This window comes from Bombus impatiens, unplaced genomic scaffold, assembly GCF_000188095.3.
Source record: "Bombus impatiens unplaced genomic scaffold, BIMP_2.2 scf_0155, whole genome shotgun sequence".
NCBI lineage: Eukaryota > Metazoa > Arthropoda > Insecta > Hymenoptera > Apidae > Bombus > Bombus impatiens.
In genome coordinates, this window is record NT_176574.1 from 766,550 (window position 1) to 780,289 (window position 13,740).

At 31.3% G+C, this 13,740-nt stretch overlaps 4 protein-coding genes across 7 annotated transcripts; 2 read left to right on the forward strand and 2 right to left on the reverse strand.

Moving 5' to 3' along the window:
• Window positions 1-17: 17 nt before the first annotated feature.
• On the reverse strand, window positions 18-1,553 carry LOC100740212 (iron-sulfur protein NUBPL). Of its 3 annotated transcripts, none has more exons than XM_033319501.1 (4): window positions 1,265-1,553; window positions 718-1,046; window positions 266-639; window positions 18-200 (listed from the first exon to the last, which is right to left on the reverse strand). In XM_033319501.1, the coding sequence occupies exons 1-4, from the start codon at window positions 1,346-1,348 to the stop codon at window positions 31-33; spliced, it is 957 nt and encodes a 318-aa protein (XP_033175392.1). In that variant the 5' UTR covers window positions 1,349-1,553; the 3' UTR covers window positions 18-30. The 3 variants fall into 3 exon arrangements, with proteins under 3 accessions (XP_033175392.1, XP_033175394.1, XP_033175393.1); XM_033319503.1 differs by having other exon boundaries at window positions 1,395-1,522; XM_033319502.1 differs by lacking the exon at window positions 1,265-1,553 and adding an exon at window positions 1,129-1,179.
• LOC100740333 (protein SMG7) lies at window positions 1,258-6,531 on the forward strand. 2 transcript variants are annotated; one of them, XM_033319472.1, is made up of 6 exons: window positions 1,258-1,378; window positions 1,553-1,579; window positions 2,317-2,386; window positions 2,497-2,835; window positions 2,962-5,842; window positions 5,948-6,531. In XM_033319472.1, exons 1-6 carry the CDS (start codon window positions 1,339-1,341, stop codon window positions 6,164-6,166), a joined length of 3,576 nt encoding a protein of 1,191 aa, XP_033175363.1. In that variant the 5' UTR covers window positions 1,258-1,338; the 3' UTR covers window positions 6,167-6,531. The 2 variants fall into 2 exon arrangements, with proteins under 2 accessions (XP_033175363.1, XP_003487488.1); XM_003487440.4 differs by lacking the exon at window positions 1,258-1,378 and having other exon boundaries at window positions 1,553-1,683.
• Window positions 6,532-6,841: 310 nt separating this feature from the next.
• Window positions 6,842-8,812, reverse strand: LOC100748688. The gene is made up of 5 exons (XM_012382619.3): window positions 8,659-8,812; window positions 8,288-8,494; window positions 7,658-7,963; window positions 7,322-7,564; window positions 6,842-7,233 (listed from the first exon to the last, which is right to left on the reverse strand). The coding sequence occupies exons 1-5, from the start codon at window positions 8,671-8,673 to the stop codon at window positions 7,114-7,116; spliced, it is 891 nt and encodes a 296-aa protein (XP_012238042.1). The 5' UTR covers window positions 8,674-8,812; the 3' UTR covers window positions 6,842-7,113.
• Window positions 8,813-10,386: 1,574 nt separating this feature from the next.
• Window positions 10,387-11,909, forward strand: LOC100748809 (transcription factor A, mitochondrial). The gene is made up of 4 exons (XM_033319512.1): window positions 10,387-10,581; window positions 10,862-11,219; window positions 11,328-11,426; window positions 11,497-11,909. The coding sequence occupies exons 1-4, from the start codon at window positions 10,523-10,525 to the stop codon at window positions 11,707-11,709; spliced, it is 729 nt and encodes a 242-aa protein (XP_033175403.1). The 5' UTR covers window positions 10,387-10,522; the 3' UTR covers window positions 11,710-11,909.
• Window positions 11,910-13,740: the final 1,831 nt, after the last annotated feature.

The following is a 13,740-nucleotide window of genomic DNA, read 5'->3' on the forward strand; positions in this document are numbered from 1 at the left end:
AATTATAATTGAAAGAAAATATTTAAAATATTATTCCAAATTTAGTGGTTGCTTAGCTAAAAACAAAATTATATGTTCTGCTAAGTGTTTGTATGCATCAGCTTGAATACTTTCCGGTGCAGATAACACAATTGGTTTACCACTATCACAGCTATTTGCAATATCCTTTGACAAGGGAATAGATTGTAAAATTTGTACACCTAGAAGAGAAGAAAAGCTAAAAGGTTAAATAAAACTAATATATATATGTCCATAAATGTAATACCAAGTTCCTTAGCAACTGTTTGGGTTTCACCATTATAAAGAATTATTTCATTTTTGCACTCTGGACATATAATATTGCTCATGTTTTCTACAATTCCAATAATTGGAATATTTAGACGCTTAAACATATTAGCTCCTCTTCTCGTTACTTCTAAGGCTGCTTTTTGAGGTGTAGTTACTAATAATGCACCAGCAACTGGAAGATTTTGTATGATTGAAAGATGTGTGTCCCCTGTTCCAGGTGGAGTATCTATGACAAGATAATCCAGTGGATTCCATGCCACTTGACGTAACAATTTATCAATGGCACTCATTACCATTAATCCTCTCCAAATTACAGGAGACTTATCATCAATTAAAAAGCCCATAGACATGCTATGTATAAAGGAAAGTTTTACAGTTTAAAGAATACTGACAGAAATACAAGTAAAATGTGCAACATTGTTCCCTCACCATTTGATACCATAATTTATAAGGGGTTCTATAAGATTTGTATTATTAACTGTAGGAGATTGTTGTATATTCATCATCAACGGAATAGATGGGCCAAATACATCGGCATCGAGTAAACCGACAGACTTTTGTGGTTTGATAGTTTTTAAAGCGATACATAAATTTACGGCGGTGGTAGATTTACCAACTCCACCTTTCCCAGATGCTACGACAATTATTTGCTTGACACCTTTCAGCGGTTTTGATTTTGGAAGACCACGTGCCATTAGCTCTTTTTGTCTTGTTTCTATTTCTGTTTTTCTTGGTTCGTCGAGAAAGACGAAATGACTCTAAAGCAAAACAATTATTAATTATAAAAATTTTTAATAAAATGCAAGAGAAAAATATTTAGCTAAATGTTTTACTATATACACTGATACGTATACAAAGCTGTATCGTCCTTAACATAAAATATTAGTAATTTTTACACGTATCAGACACAATTGAATAGTAGCGAGTTATTAAAAGGCGTAAAAAATATTGTAAATAATGTAAGAAATGTACATACTAATGAAATCGATCGGTACTTATTTGCACCATTATAATTTCGCTGAAGACGTATGAAAATTTTCATAGAGGTGAATGCTAACATTTTCAATAGATTTACTTGATGGAACTAGTAGTACGTTTCTTCTAACCTGACATTTCGAATCGCGTGATCGCGGAATCTTTTATTTCATAGATCAAGAGAATATGGCATACGAATATTAAGAGATTTTTTCCTGTATATGAGTTTTATATTAACAATTCGCTGATATACAGTGTGATAATACATTTTTATAACTTTTATTTACAGCGATGGAAAATTTTACTGTTTCTGCCTATAAGTAACATAAATGTTTAACGCGAGGGCGGTGCAGTTTTTCATTAAAGCGAACTACATATCAGCAATCCGGTGCAATTTAAGTTTGACATAAATATGTGAAAGTAAGATTTTTTTGTATTTTTTAATACTTTTTTAATTGATCTCTTGTCTCTACAACTTTTAATTCTAAGATTGAAAGTTAATATTATTATTTATAATATTTTTGCTATTCGTATTATCGTTGGCTTGCAGTTAACCTAACTCGTCAGTCGTAACATGGATATATTGACTTTCGTATATTAATTAAATTGTATTATGTGCAACGTTCGTCAATATTTTATTTTATCGCAGCCTCAAGGCTCCAGATGTTATGATGCAACTATGTGTATTTATTTGTTGATTTCATCTACATAATTCGAAACAAAAATTACGACATCGTTTTTACAATTTTACAAAATTACAATCGTTTGTATGCATTGACACTATTATAAATACAACTGATATATGAATTGTTGCTCAACATCTCTTTGTTCACCATCTTCCATAATAATATGCAATAAATTATATATTGATGTATAATATATCTTTGAAAATAAGTATAATAAATAAATGTGTATGCATATATATATATATATATATATATACTTAATGTGGATAGAAAACTTCTTTATATGTTTGTTCTTCACATATTACAAAGTTCAGTACTTCGTATATGTGAAGTAAAGTATAATTACATATCTACTTTGTTTCCATAGATAAAACATTTTATATAGAAATTCAAGGTACACAGAATATGGGCCTAAACGCAGCTGTACAAGCTTTAAAGTAAGTTGAAGATAAAGAAATTATAATCAAGTACCTGTAACTATTAATATTATAATACAAATACCTATATAATATTTGTTGAAAATCCATTTGATTACTATTTTTATTAGGAAAGCAGAGCCTTTAAAGGACAAAGTACAACGGTGCAGAGATCTTCTAAATGATAGTGATGCGTGGGTATGCCAGCAACAGCTACAGAAGATATATCAACAAGTTCTGATATTGGATTTGGAATATGCTTTGGACCGGAAAGTTGAGCAGGAACTTTGGAATCTAGGATTTAAAAATTATATAGCAACTTTACAATCCCAGGCAAAGGATAGGAAAAATCCTAAACGTGGAGAATCTCAAGCTTTACTTAGCTGGTGCTTGGAAGCTGCTAGTGGTTTTTATTTGACATTATTACAAGAAATTTGTACTGCATTTGATTTAGATTTACCATTTAGAAGGTAATTTAGATAGAATCAATTATAGGATGCTTATATTTTTTATTTTGTTATAAATTCAATTTATATCATACACGATTTGTGCAAAGTATTTTGTAGAACAAAGTTTATAGGTGTGATATTTTTTAGGAAGGGTTACATTTATGGATGTACATCACCATGGAAAGCTATTGAAAAGTTATCAGTGCCTCATAAATCTTCATGTTTTTATGCGTGCCAATATTGCCTTGTGCATTTAGGGGATATTGCTCGTTATAGAAATGAAAGTAAACAAGCGGAGTTATTCTACAGGCATGCTGTATCATTGTCACCATCCAGTGGACAACCATACAATCAATTAGCCCTCCTTGAGGCATCGCGCGGTAACAAATTGGCAACTGTTTTTCATTACACACGGTCTGTAGCTGTAAAACATCCTTTCCCCGTTGCCACAACGAACTTGGCAAAAACATTATCGTCTGCTTTGAACGATACATCGCTGAATATAGATGGAAAAACAAAATTATCTTCTCAAGAATATGTAGCAGTTTTTTTGAAACTTCATGGCGTTATCCACAATCTTGGCGACTTAAAAGTTGCTTCAACATATGCGAAATTATTAACTGAGACATTGACAGCCTTAGTTGCTACAGAAAGTTTTAGCTCTTGGATGCTTGTTCAAATGTTTGTGATTAACTTGTATGCCTTGGAACATACAACGAGTGTTGTCATGGGTAATAATGAACCGTTAAGACACGAACAATTAACATCTGATGAGAAGATTGCTCGTGATTGTATTTTGGATCTCATAGCTGGAAGCCTGTCTGCTTTATTGTTACCTGTTTATACAATCAAAAATTCTATTATTGAGTATTTCGCTTTGCCTTCTATAAAACTGTGCCTTGATTGGATTCATACAAAACCCACAGTTTTGGAGGAACTAGCTTTTACATCGAGACTTCAAATTTGGCCCAGCTTATGCGTATTGTTGAACGCTTTGCAAAACTGTGTGGCCGATTTCGCATATGATCAATATATTAAGGTACCACTGCCAGAGGATCGTGACCTACAAGGATTCTTACCGTTAGAGAAAAGTTTCGAATGTTTAAAATTTACGAGTACCGATTTAGAAGATAATGTCGAGGCTTCCAATAAACTGCGTGCAGTTCGTATTCTTCGTTTAGGTCATTGTTTAGCACAATATAAGGTCAATGGTACTGCGTTAATTGCTATTACATTAGGTGAAGAAAAGGGTGACAACAGGTTCAGTTCTATGAGTGAAGGAAACGGTTTGAGTAATGAATTGATGAAAGAATTAGAAGAACTCAGTTTAAATAGAGGAAGACAGTCTGCTGTATCAACTAGTCCAGTTCTCTCAGAGTCTGCCAGCAGTAAAGGTTCTACTGACGTCGATATGTTGGAACATGCCTTAGATAAGAGGATAGGTATCTTGAAGCCTCAAGGTTCGTTAGAGCGAAGTAAAGACACGGTTTTGATCACCTCTACGGAATCCAGTACTTTTGAAACTAATGTCCAACCTACTACAAGGAAACCAAGGCAAAACATAGCGATGCAAACGATAATGCGACGTGCTGAAACTGAACAAAAACAGGTTACGTTTAAAAATTTGTCTCCATTAAACGTAGAAGAGGAGAGTGAAAAAAAATTTAAATTGAGTGGAGCATCAGTGAGTCCAGTAAAAGGTGTCCCTCCAGGTGGGAGTAAAAATATGGTTGTTGGAGAAATATCAAAGGCGAACAATGTTTCAAACGCGATTGCGAATACACCAATCACCGTTCAAAGTCGATTACCGTTGATGCCTTCTGCTACATCTACTGTGCAAAGCCCAATCATTACCACTCAAAATCAAGTAAAAACCACAAAATTACAGCACGCTGTCTCAGCACCACAATCTTCTCAAATTAACCATCTTTCTGTAAAAGAACAACAAGCGTCCGGGATTTCGACTCCAATATCTGGAATATCTCAATGTGTAGGGACTATTTGTTATCAAAATCCAACATTTAATGTTCAGAATCCACAATTTACGAAAAATTATGTCACGAATCATGTTGGAAATTTATCGAGTTATCCGATTCAAGGACATTTTACTAGTTCAGTACAACAATCGATGCAATCACAGAGTATAGGTTTACAATATACATCCAGTCAAAATAGGTCTATGCATCAGAGAGCACAGACTCATAACATACCTCAGAATACATTGTTGCATCAAAATCTTGGAATACTGTCTTCAGCTCAGCCGAGTAATGTTATACCAAATGCTTCACAAAATATTAATTCCCAACAAAGTAGAAATATTGGCGTGCAGCAAAATCGTAGTTTGAATACTCAACAGAACCACAACTTGAATGTGCAACAACAGAATGTTATGAAAACTAGTCTTAGACCAAGCACAATATCTTTACATAATCAAGGTTCATTACCTAATTCAACTATTGCAAATGTTTCTACTTTGTCAACATTAAATACATATCAAAAGAAACTTCATCACGCTGCTCCTGTTATACCAAATGCATCAAATGTACCAAGCAATTCGCTAAATCCGACAACTACGCCCAATTTTCAATATAATTTTAATCAGAATGATTTTAATCAGAATACCTTTGGTCAAGTACCACAAAAGCAATTGTCGTCCGTGTACAATAAGAATTCGGATGTTTTGGAATTTTCGTTACCAAATCATTTAGGTATGTCAAAAAATCAGTCTCAGTCCACAACTAATTATCCGCTTTTCCAAAACTATGAAACCACAAATTTCAATCTGTGGAAAGACACTCAACAGTCACAACATTCTATACCTTGCTGGGGTTCAACTAGCAGAAGTATGCAATTACATAGTGAAGATACGTCTGTCATTGAAAACTATCATAATTGGGAAGACTCCTCTAATCCTGGAAACATAATGTCACAAATTCCATTGAGAACTTCAAATAGTTATCCATCAGATTCTCAACAAACCAAGCATTTTGGTACTGGAAGTAATTTCGAAAGTTCTAGATCTTTAGAGGTACATATATATTATATTTTTTAAAAAATTACACATACACGCAAAATTATGGAAATTGTTTACAACAATTGTTTAAATTGTTACATTACATATTCTTGCTTACAGGTAGATAGCAAATCAAATCAATCAATCAGCACAGGAAACACGTATTCTCTATTTAGCAGTAACAATGCATGGGGGTCTAATGTACAAAGTTGTAATGTGTCAAATCAAGATCAAACAAAAACTCGGCTTAATCAACAGTCTTTATGGTTTGGACCTGGACCATCTCCCTTGGAACGGCTTTTGGAACAGCAAAAATCATTACGTGAAGGAGGTACCTGAAGGAAAGCAATATAAGATAATGTCGAAGTATATTGAAAAAAGATATATCCAAATTTTGGATTCAATTAACCAAGGGGATTTAGCAAAACGTATCATAATAAATTCCATCGATCGTTTGACGGAACTGTTAAATTTGTTACAAAGCAACAGCTAGTGAAAAGTTTCGTAGGCGTTTAGGTGTTCGTTGTGTAAAGCGAACAACACATACGTCCAAGGCGTTATGAAACACGCTATATAAAAATGCATAGATGTTAATTACTTACATTAATTGTTGCGCGCATAATAGTAAACGAAGTTATTCTGGTAGTGGATATTGCGCGATGGAGTTTAAAAAACAAAAAATGGGGAAACAAAGAAAAAAGAGGAAAAAAGAAAAAAGCGGTTTTTTTTTCAATGTATTCAGACGTACGTTCTATTTATGTCGCTTTAAAAGAATGATACTCAATGACAAAACGACTCGTCATCAATAAATAATTAGTAATAAGAGTTCCATACATAAACCGCATCATTTAACGCTAACAGCGTATAATCTGTATAAGTTTAAAGATGCGCATTTTACGAAAATGATTAAATCTTTCAATTTATTTTGTAACTCAAAATTATGTACAATTTATCTTTAAAAGTACCGACTTCACAAAATGGAGGAAAAGAAATGGGGAAAAGGAGACACGCATACACAATGTACGAAGAACGTGTAATATATTTGTCTTTTTATCAGCAAGGGAAACAATATATTGGTAAATTTTTAGGTTGAAATTAAATAGAACGAGTAGTATAAAATAGCGTGTATAACATTGTAAAAATGAGAAAGAAATTGAATGTAACGAATATAAAAAGTAATTTTGTTGAAATGACTAAAAGAGAAAAGTTACTTTCGATTATTTTCAAATACATATATTAAACTTTAATGAAAATGATTTGGCGGCAGTTATAATTTACTACCATTTTTACAAATTCCTTCGCTCTATTATTAATGTACATTCAAATGATTTGCACTTCATCAGACAAGACACCTCACTTCTCGTCAGGCAAAGAGGATATGGTTTTTCATAGTGGCATAATACTACCTGTTTCGAGTACAAAATAATTAATAAATATTAGCAAATTTATTCTAACTTAACATTTATAGCAGGTTTAACAATTTAAAGATGTTACCGTCATAAAACGCTGCAAGTGTAAATTTTGATTTTTAAGCATGAGCTCACATTGAAACTGTTCTGGTGAGACATGGTCATCCACAAGCTGTATATTTGCTTGTAGTTCCTCATCATTATGAATCGTTATTTTAAAAAAGAACAACGCCATATTACTTATATTAAAAGCAAAATTATGCTCTTTTGGCAATGTATCTATCTCTATTATACATGACTTTGAAAATCTTTTATTATCTTGATAAACCTAAAACCAAGCATTTTACATCTAAATAAAAGTGCAATAATATTTAAAAAGAATAACAATAATAATAAAAAAGATATATAGTGATTTTAATACCTCATAAAATATATTTTCATGACATTTTCTTAAATGTTTTATAAGTACTGCACAAGGTAATTTATGCCTGCATGACCTTATACAGCAAGGATATGATGAAGCAGTGGCATGTATTGTATATTTGTTTTTATTGTTTTGTCTACAATTGTGATGTGTTTTTCCATTTGTTTGTGTATTAAATTTAATTACTGCATCTGTTTGTGTAGAAATACTTTCAAGTTCTTTCTGAAACATCTTCTTTTCATAGTCAACAATGCGTTGTAAACATTTCTTTTCCACCTGTTTTAATTGATTTTCTACTGATTCCTATTAAACATGCATAACATAGTTGAGAATAATCTTTAAGAGTTTATTTATTCCTACGATTTTTGAAAAATAACTTTATCTATTAGCTTAACAATGACATTATTTTAATGCAGAAAATGATAAATATGTCTGTATGTATAAATAAAAGATATTGCATAAGTTAATAATAATGTCTTGTAACAAGATTCCTGTTAATGAAAGATAATATTTATTTTCATTATAGAAAAAACACATTGTGTTAAGCTCTACAGATATTTGCATATTTAGATATGCATACATTTTCATTAATTTTCGTACAAAAAAAAAGTATTTAGATCATTAGACCTTTATGTGCTCAAGATTATCAATTAGTTGTTCCGCGACTAAGTTTCTGGTTGTAATAAGATCTTCATTGCATATTGGACACTTTGGTACTTTCTTAAAGCAGAAGTGACAGATGTGATGTCCATTCGTACACTGTAAAATCTTTCCCTTGGGTATTTCCAAACATATAGAACATTGAAGTATTTCATACAATATCTTATTCCAGTCCTATAGACGTATCATAATCCATAACAGTTATAACAGTAATCAGTAATATATATGATATTTAATAACTTTAAATAAAATCATAATCAGATTACATAAAGAAAAAAAAACATTTCAATATTTTATATTTCAAGTAAATCTTTATATATTGATGTAAAAGAATATACCTCATTTTTATCCATTATATTAAATTAAAAGTAACTTCAAACTAACAAAATATTTAATATTTAACTTAGCAGCAAACTTAGCAGCAAACTTAGCAGCAAACTTAGCATAAACTTAGCAGTCGTTTTCGTGATTCAATTCTTTATATACCTTGCGGTTGTTTTGTGAATATTCCGGTATTCCCAAGAAACCTACCACCGTGTTAAACTTTATGTCGCTAAAGTACTAGAGTTATATCAGCTATAAAATATTACGATAATCTTGTATGTTCAAAGCAATTTTAAGTTAAATTTTCTTATGAAATATAAAATCGAAAGTCGAAATAATAAATTTTATTTAAGATCACTTAATCCAAATTCTTTAGTGATAATTCTATTCATCATTGCTGATTACCATAACAGATGATGCGTTAAATTAAAGTACTACCAGAAAAGAAATTTCCTTGTTTTCTTTGTTTTTAAACTTTAATATGTTAAGAAGTGCTATTTAAATAAGCAAAATGTAACAAAAAAGTGCCGTAAACAATAATAAGTATTTTTAATTTTATTTTAAAACTATACTTAAACCTAACCTCAATCTAAGAGAAACTCTAGAAAATTTCCTCATTTTCATTTCAATCCAGCTTGAAAGCTAGGGTCGAGCAGCGGGATATTTTTGCGTAGAACTCGGAAACTAAGGTCGAGCGCCGATTATATGTATAGATAAAAATTATTTAAAGTGTTGAACTTTATATCTCAATATAATCGATATGGGAGAGGACGCCTTTCATCGACAACTTTACTGGTTTCGATGTAGTAAGCGAATCGCAAAACAAAAATAATGAAATTTTCTGAGTATTTTGTAAGATCGAGATTAGATTTAAGTTTAATTTTAAAGTGAAATTAAAAATATTTATATTTGTTTGCGACGCTTTTTTTTATCATACTTTGCTCACTTAAATAGCCCTTTTTAACATATTAAAGTTTGAGAAAAATCAGGTACTAACTAAATTCCTCACTATTAGCATTTAATGTAACGAATGCAAATGTTTCAAAACAAAAATTTGTATCTAATTCTAGTCGTTCCTTAGATGATATGAGATGTCTCAATTTACACTCGGAATTTCATGGAAAGAGACAAATGCTTTAAAATACCAAAGTATTAAACTGAGTGCGCGGGATAAGGGTCAGAGTTTTTATCGAAATAAGTAAGAGTTGAGTTAAATAGGTTTGATAATTGTCTCTATATTTGGTTGGTATTGAAGCCAAAGTGATTCCGAGAATTCTCTCTGCTCCTTCGTTACAATTCCTGATTTAGCAAAATGTGAAAATCAATAGGAGTTTATGAGGTCCAATCCGAAGGATAACTCCCATCTCCAAAGAGACCTAATCTAACACTCATCTAATTTTTTTATTGTTTCCAGTTGCATTCTTGTTAGTGGATTTTTGAATCTAGTCAAATTTTTTGTTAAAGGTATCTTTTTTATTGTTACGTAAATTATTTAAAGTATATTTAGAAAGTCATGCCTCAGTAAAGCGCACTTGACAATCATATTGTTCATTTAATGCGGTCAATATGTAATAAATATATTAAATAATAATAAATAATAATAAAATAATAATATATTAAAATAAGATTACATTCTCTTGCGAAATCCTTGATGAAGTCATCAAGGAATATGCGACATATATAAATAAGCTTAAAATTTCGCACATTTAGGCTAGAACCAATCACCAATGCGGTATCAATGTATCATGTGACCGTGTTCCCCACATCCCGAAAATTTCCATCATCTACAGTTGGTTATTCTTCCTGGTTATTTTGTGTCCATTATTAAAACAAGCATTATTTACGAAGGATGAAGCAATAAGGATTATTGTCTGCAAAATGGTATACTTTGGAAGATTTATATTTCTTATGCGGTCGGATAACCTATTGCGCACAAGGTCAAGCTCAAATGAACATTATAATAAAATAAATTTTTACAAATAATTTCGAAGCAATGTGAATAATGGTTAATCCCTCGTGTTCCACGTGTGTATTAGTTTTTTGTTGACATTATTATTCGATCTCCATATATTTAGTTTCAGATCACATATTATTTAATACACACAGCATAACTTATTTTTTAACTTTAATAATATAACAACTTTTCTTGTTATACATGATTTGTAAAGAATATTTCTTTAATCATATGTTTCATAAAACAATATTTCATTATTTTAGAAATTGCTTATTAAATTTGTACCAAAATGCCTCAAAAAGCACATTGAATCAGTTAAAAGATACAATCTTGCCACCAAAACCAAAGAAGCCAGAAAGTCCGTTTCTTTTATATGTGAAACATATTAAATCCAGATTTCTCAAAGAAACACCTAATATGAAATATTCAATGATGTTAAAGAGAGCATCCAAGGAATGGACAGAATTAGATTTTACTGAAAAGGAATGTTTTATAGACCAATATAATACAAATTTTGAAGTATATAAGAATGAATTAAAAGAATATAATGATTCTATTACCGATGAACAAAGACAATTATGGAAAAAAAAGAAAAAAGAATATGAAAAAAAGAATAATGATGTAGGTAATAGACTGATAACTGTGTTGCATTAAGTCATATTATTAATTCATTTTTCATTGATAAATTCATTTTTTATTGATTAGCATAAAGTTTAAAATTAATTGCAGAAACATGAAATGCTTGGAAAACCAAAAAAACCACCAAATGCATATTTTTGTTATATATTATCAAAGAAAAATAATAAAGATCCAGATATTGCTGGTCAGGTATGGCAAACTAATTTCTAATTAACTAAGGTTATTTTATCTATCAGTGATTAATAAAATCAATAATTAGGAATGGTTAAAATTATTGGCCATAAGTTGGAGTGAATTATCAGAAGCGGAGAAGGAATCATATTTCACGGAAGCTACTCAACTTCAGACACAATACCAGAAGGATTTAGAAAAGTGGGAGATGGAAATGATACAATCTGGTCATACTGATGTTGTGAGATGTAAAATGTTAACAAAATATAAGAAAAATACTAAAAAAGAAAATAAGAAATAAAAATTAAAGTGCTCTATTCTATTTTAACTAATTATTTCTATCCAATAAGTTAACAGCAATTTATTTCAATTATATTCAATAACGTTATTATACATTTCGTAAGTTAATGTGGTGATAATAGAAAAGTATGTCGAATCATTTAGAAATTGCATTTAACAAAAGATTTATAAACTTATAAATAAATTTACCACACTGCATAAGCTCCTTTAAGTCATTAAAATAAATTTAAAGGACACAATTTATCTTAGGTCATACCATAAATTCGTGCCGACTTTTGTGTTTCTAAAGATATATCCTTTGTGAGATTTGCTGGGTGTTTCCTTTTTAGTCTTCTTTCTATGGTTGTGTTGATCGTTTCCGTTGCCAGCCGGTTCGGGTGCGTTGCTATTCTTTCTCTGTACCTTCTTGCGAATCTGCTAATCTCTTCCTTAACCGATGGTATTCCAAGGTCTTTCCGTATGTCCTCGTTTCTAACGTACCATGGGGCGTTTACAATTGATCTAAGAATTTTAGCTTGGATTGTCTCTATTTTGCTTATATGGACTTTTGTGTATACATTTCATGTGTCGATTTATAAACATACGGCGATAAGGGACCAATGCATTTGAGCTTAGCTAATCGAGAACAGGCTAGAGCAGATTTTCGTGGGTATAAGATCGTAATATAGTGAACACAGTGACTTCTAACAGTAAAAAATCATGAGTGAAATGCGTATGCATTTTCGACATCTCATGTTATATGAATTTCGGAAAGGAAGTTCTGTAACAATTGCCACGAAAAACATATGTGCTGTTTACGGAGAAAATGCGCTTTCATCTCGCACCTGTAGGAAGTGGTTCCAAGGTTTTAGAGGTGGGAATTTCTGTTTAGAAGACGAGGAACGCTCCGGGCGTCCTTCTCAGACAGACGAAGATAAAATTCGGGATCTTGTTGAAAAATCACGAAGTTTGACAGTTCAAGAGATGTCAAATGTTCTGAAAATACCTAAGAACGATTCATAGGTGTTTAAAAAAAATGACATATATAACCGCTCGAAAAACGGCACGAACTTATGGGATGACCTAATATATCTTCATATTCATATTCTTTTGTGAATAACGTTTGTCATTTGAAGCAAAATTTTATCTTTTCACTAAATATATTCACTTTTAATTTATACTATGTGACCTTTTTACATAACTCCTTGAATCAACTGTTAAGTTTATTTTATTTCTTCCAATTCTTCCAAACTTCCAAAACTTCAACCAATTCGGTCGTTTTTCCTTGATTAAAAGAATTATTGAAAACAAAAATTTAGTTTACTAGAAACAATTAGATTACATTTTCGTTACATTACGTATTTACTTATTAATCAAATTAATTAATTAAAGTATGGTCGTATACGTATACGACCATACTTTATTTATTTTTATTTTTATTTTTAATAATTTTTTAAAAAATAAAAATACGTCTAAAATTTTTTCTTGTTGAATTCATTTACATATTAGTGAAAAATGAGGAGCAAACGAATTCTACTGATTTTATATTATTATAATTGTGTATTGTAAAGATTTGTTTGACATGCTACATATTTGTCGCAGATGAAAGGACACCGGAGCCTTCCCTCTGGAACTTCGGGAAAATCCGTAAAATTGTAATTAAAGTTTACAGTTGTAATTAAACAATTTGCCATCATCCTGCCCAATTGTAATTGTTTGCGATTTGTGATAATAAACTTGGGCTCAAGGCGACCATTAGCCGCCGAACGTAGCCGCGGTCAACGGGACGGCCGCTTCGTCTAACAAAGGTATGGAGCGATAGTATGACCCTCATTAAAAGAAATACCCATAGAGGTACCTGACAGTAAAATATTCCAACGGTTCCTCCGGACAATGAATACCAGATGTTGAGGCACTTACAAGGCACAAGTGCAGTTAGCCTGAGGACCCGTTATAAAACCTGGGTTTTTGTTAATTAAGGTTTTTCAAACAGACAGGCAGCCTTTGTCCCAAATTGACCAATTGACAGCGACGTCAATTTCCCTTACTTTCG

Coding starts and splice junctions, on each gene's coding strand:
- LOC100740333 (XM_033319472.1), top strand. CDS start 1,339: ATGCTAACATTTTCAATAGATTTACTTGATGGAACTAGTA. Junction 2,387..2,496: donor GCAGCTGTACAAGCTTTAAA/GTAAGTTGAAGA, acceptor TATTTTTATTAG/GAAAGCAGAGCCTTTAAAGG. Junction 5,843..5,947: donor AAAGTTCTAGATCTTTAGAG/GTACATATATAT, acceptor TCTTGCTTACAG/GTAGATAGCAAATCAAATCA.
- LOC100740212 (XM_033319501.1), bottom strand. CDS start 1,348: ATGTTAGCATTCACCTCTATGAAAATTTTCATACGTCTTCAGCGAAAT. Junction 1,047..1,264: donor AGTACCGATCGATTTCATTA/GTATGTACATTT, acceptor GTTTTGCTTTAG/AGTCATTTCGTCTTTCTCGA. Junction 201..265: donor AACAGTTGCTAAGGAACTTG/GTATTACATTTA, acceptor CTTCTCTTCTAG/GTGTACAAATTTTACAATCT.
- LOC100748688 (XM_012382619.3), bottom strand. Junction 7,964..8,287: donor ATAATCTTGAGCACATAAAG/GTCTAATGATCT, acceptor CATGTTTAATAG/GAATCAGTAGAAAATCAATT. Junction 7,234..7,321: donor ACTTGCAGCGTTTTATGACG/GTAACATCTTTA, acceptor TACTCGAAACAG/GTAGTATTATGCCACTATGA.
- LOC100748809 (XM_033319512.1), top strand. CDS start 10,523: ATGGTATACTTTGGAAGATTTATATTTCTTATGCGGTCGGATAACCTA. Junction 11,220..11,327: donor ATGAAAAAAAGAATAATGAT/GTAGGTAATAGA, acceptor AATTAATTGCAG/AAACATGAAATGCTTGGAAA. Junction 11,427..11,496: donor ATCCAGATATTGCTGGTCAG/GTATGGCAAACT, acceptor ATCAATAATTAG/GAATGGTTAAAATTATTGGC.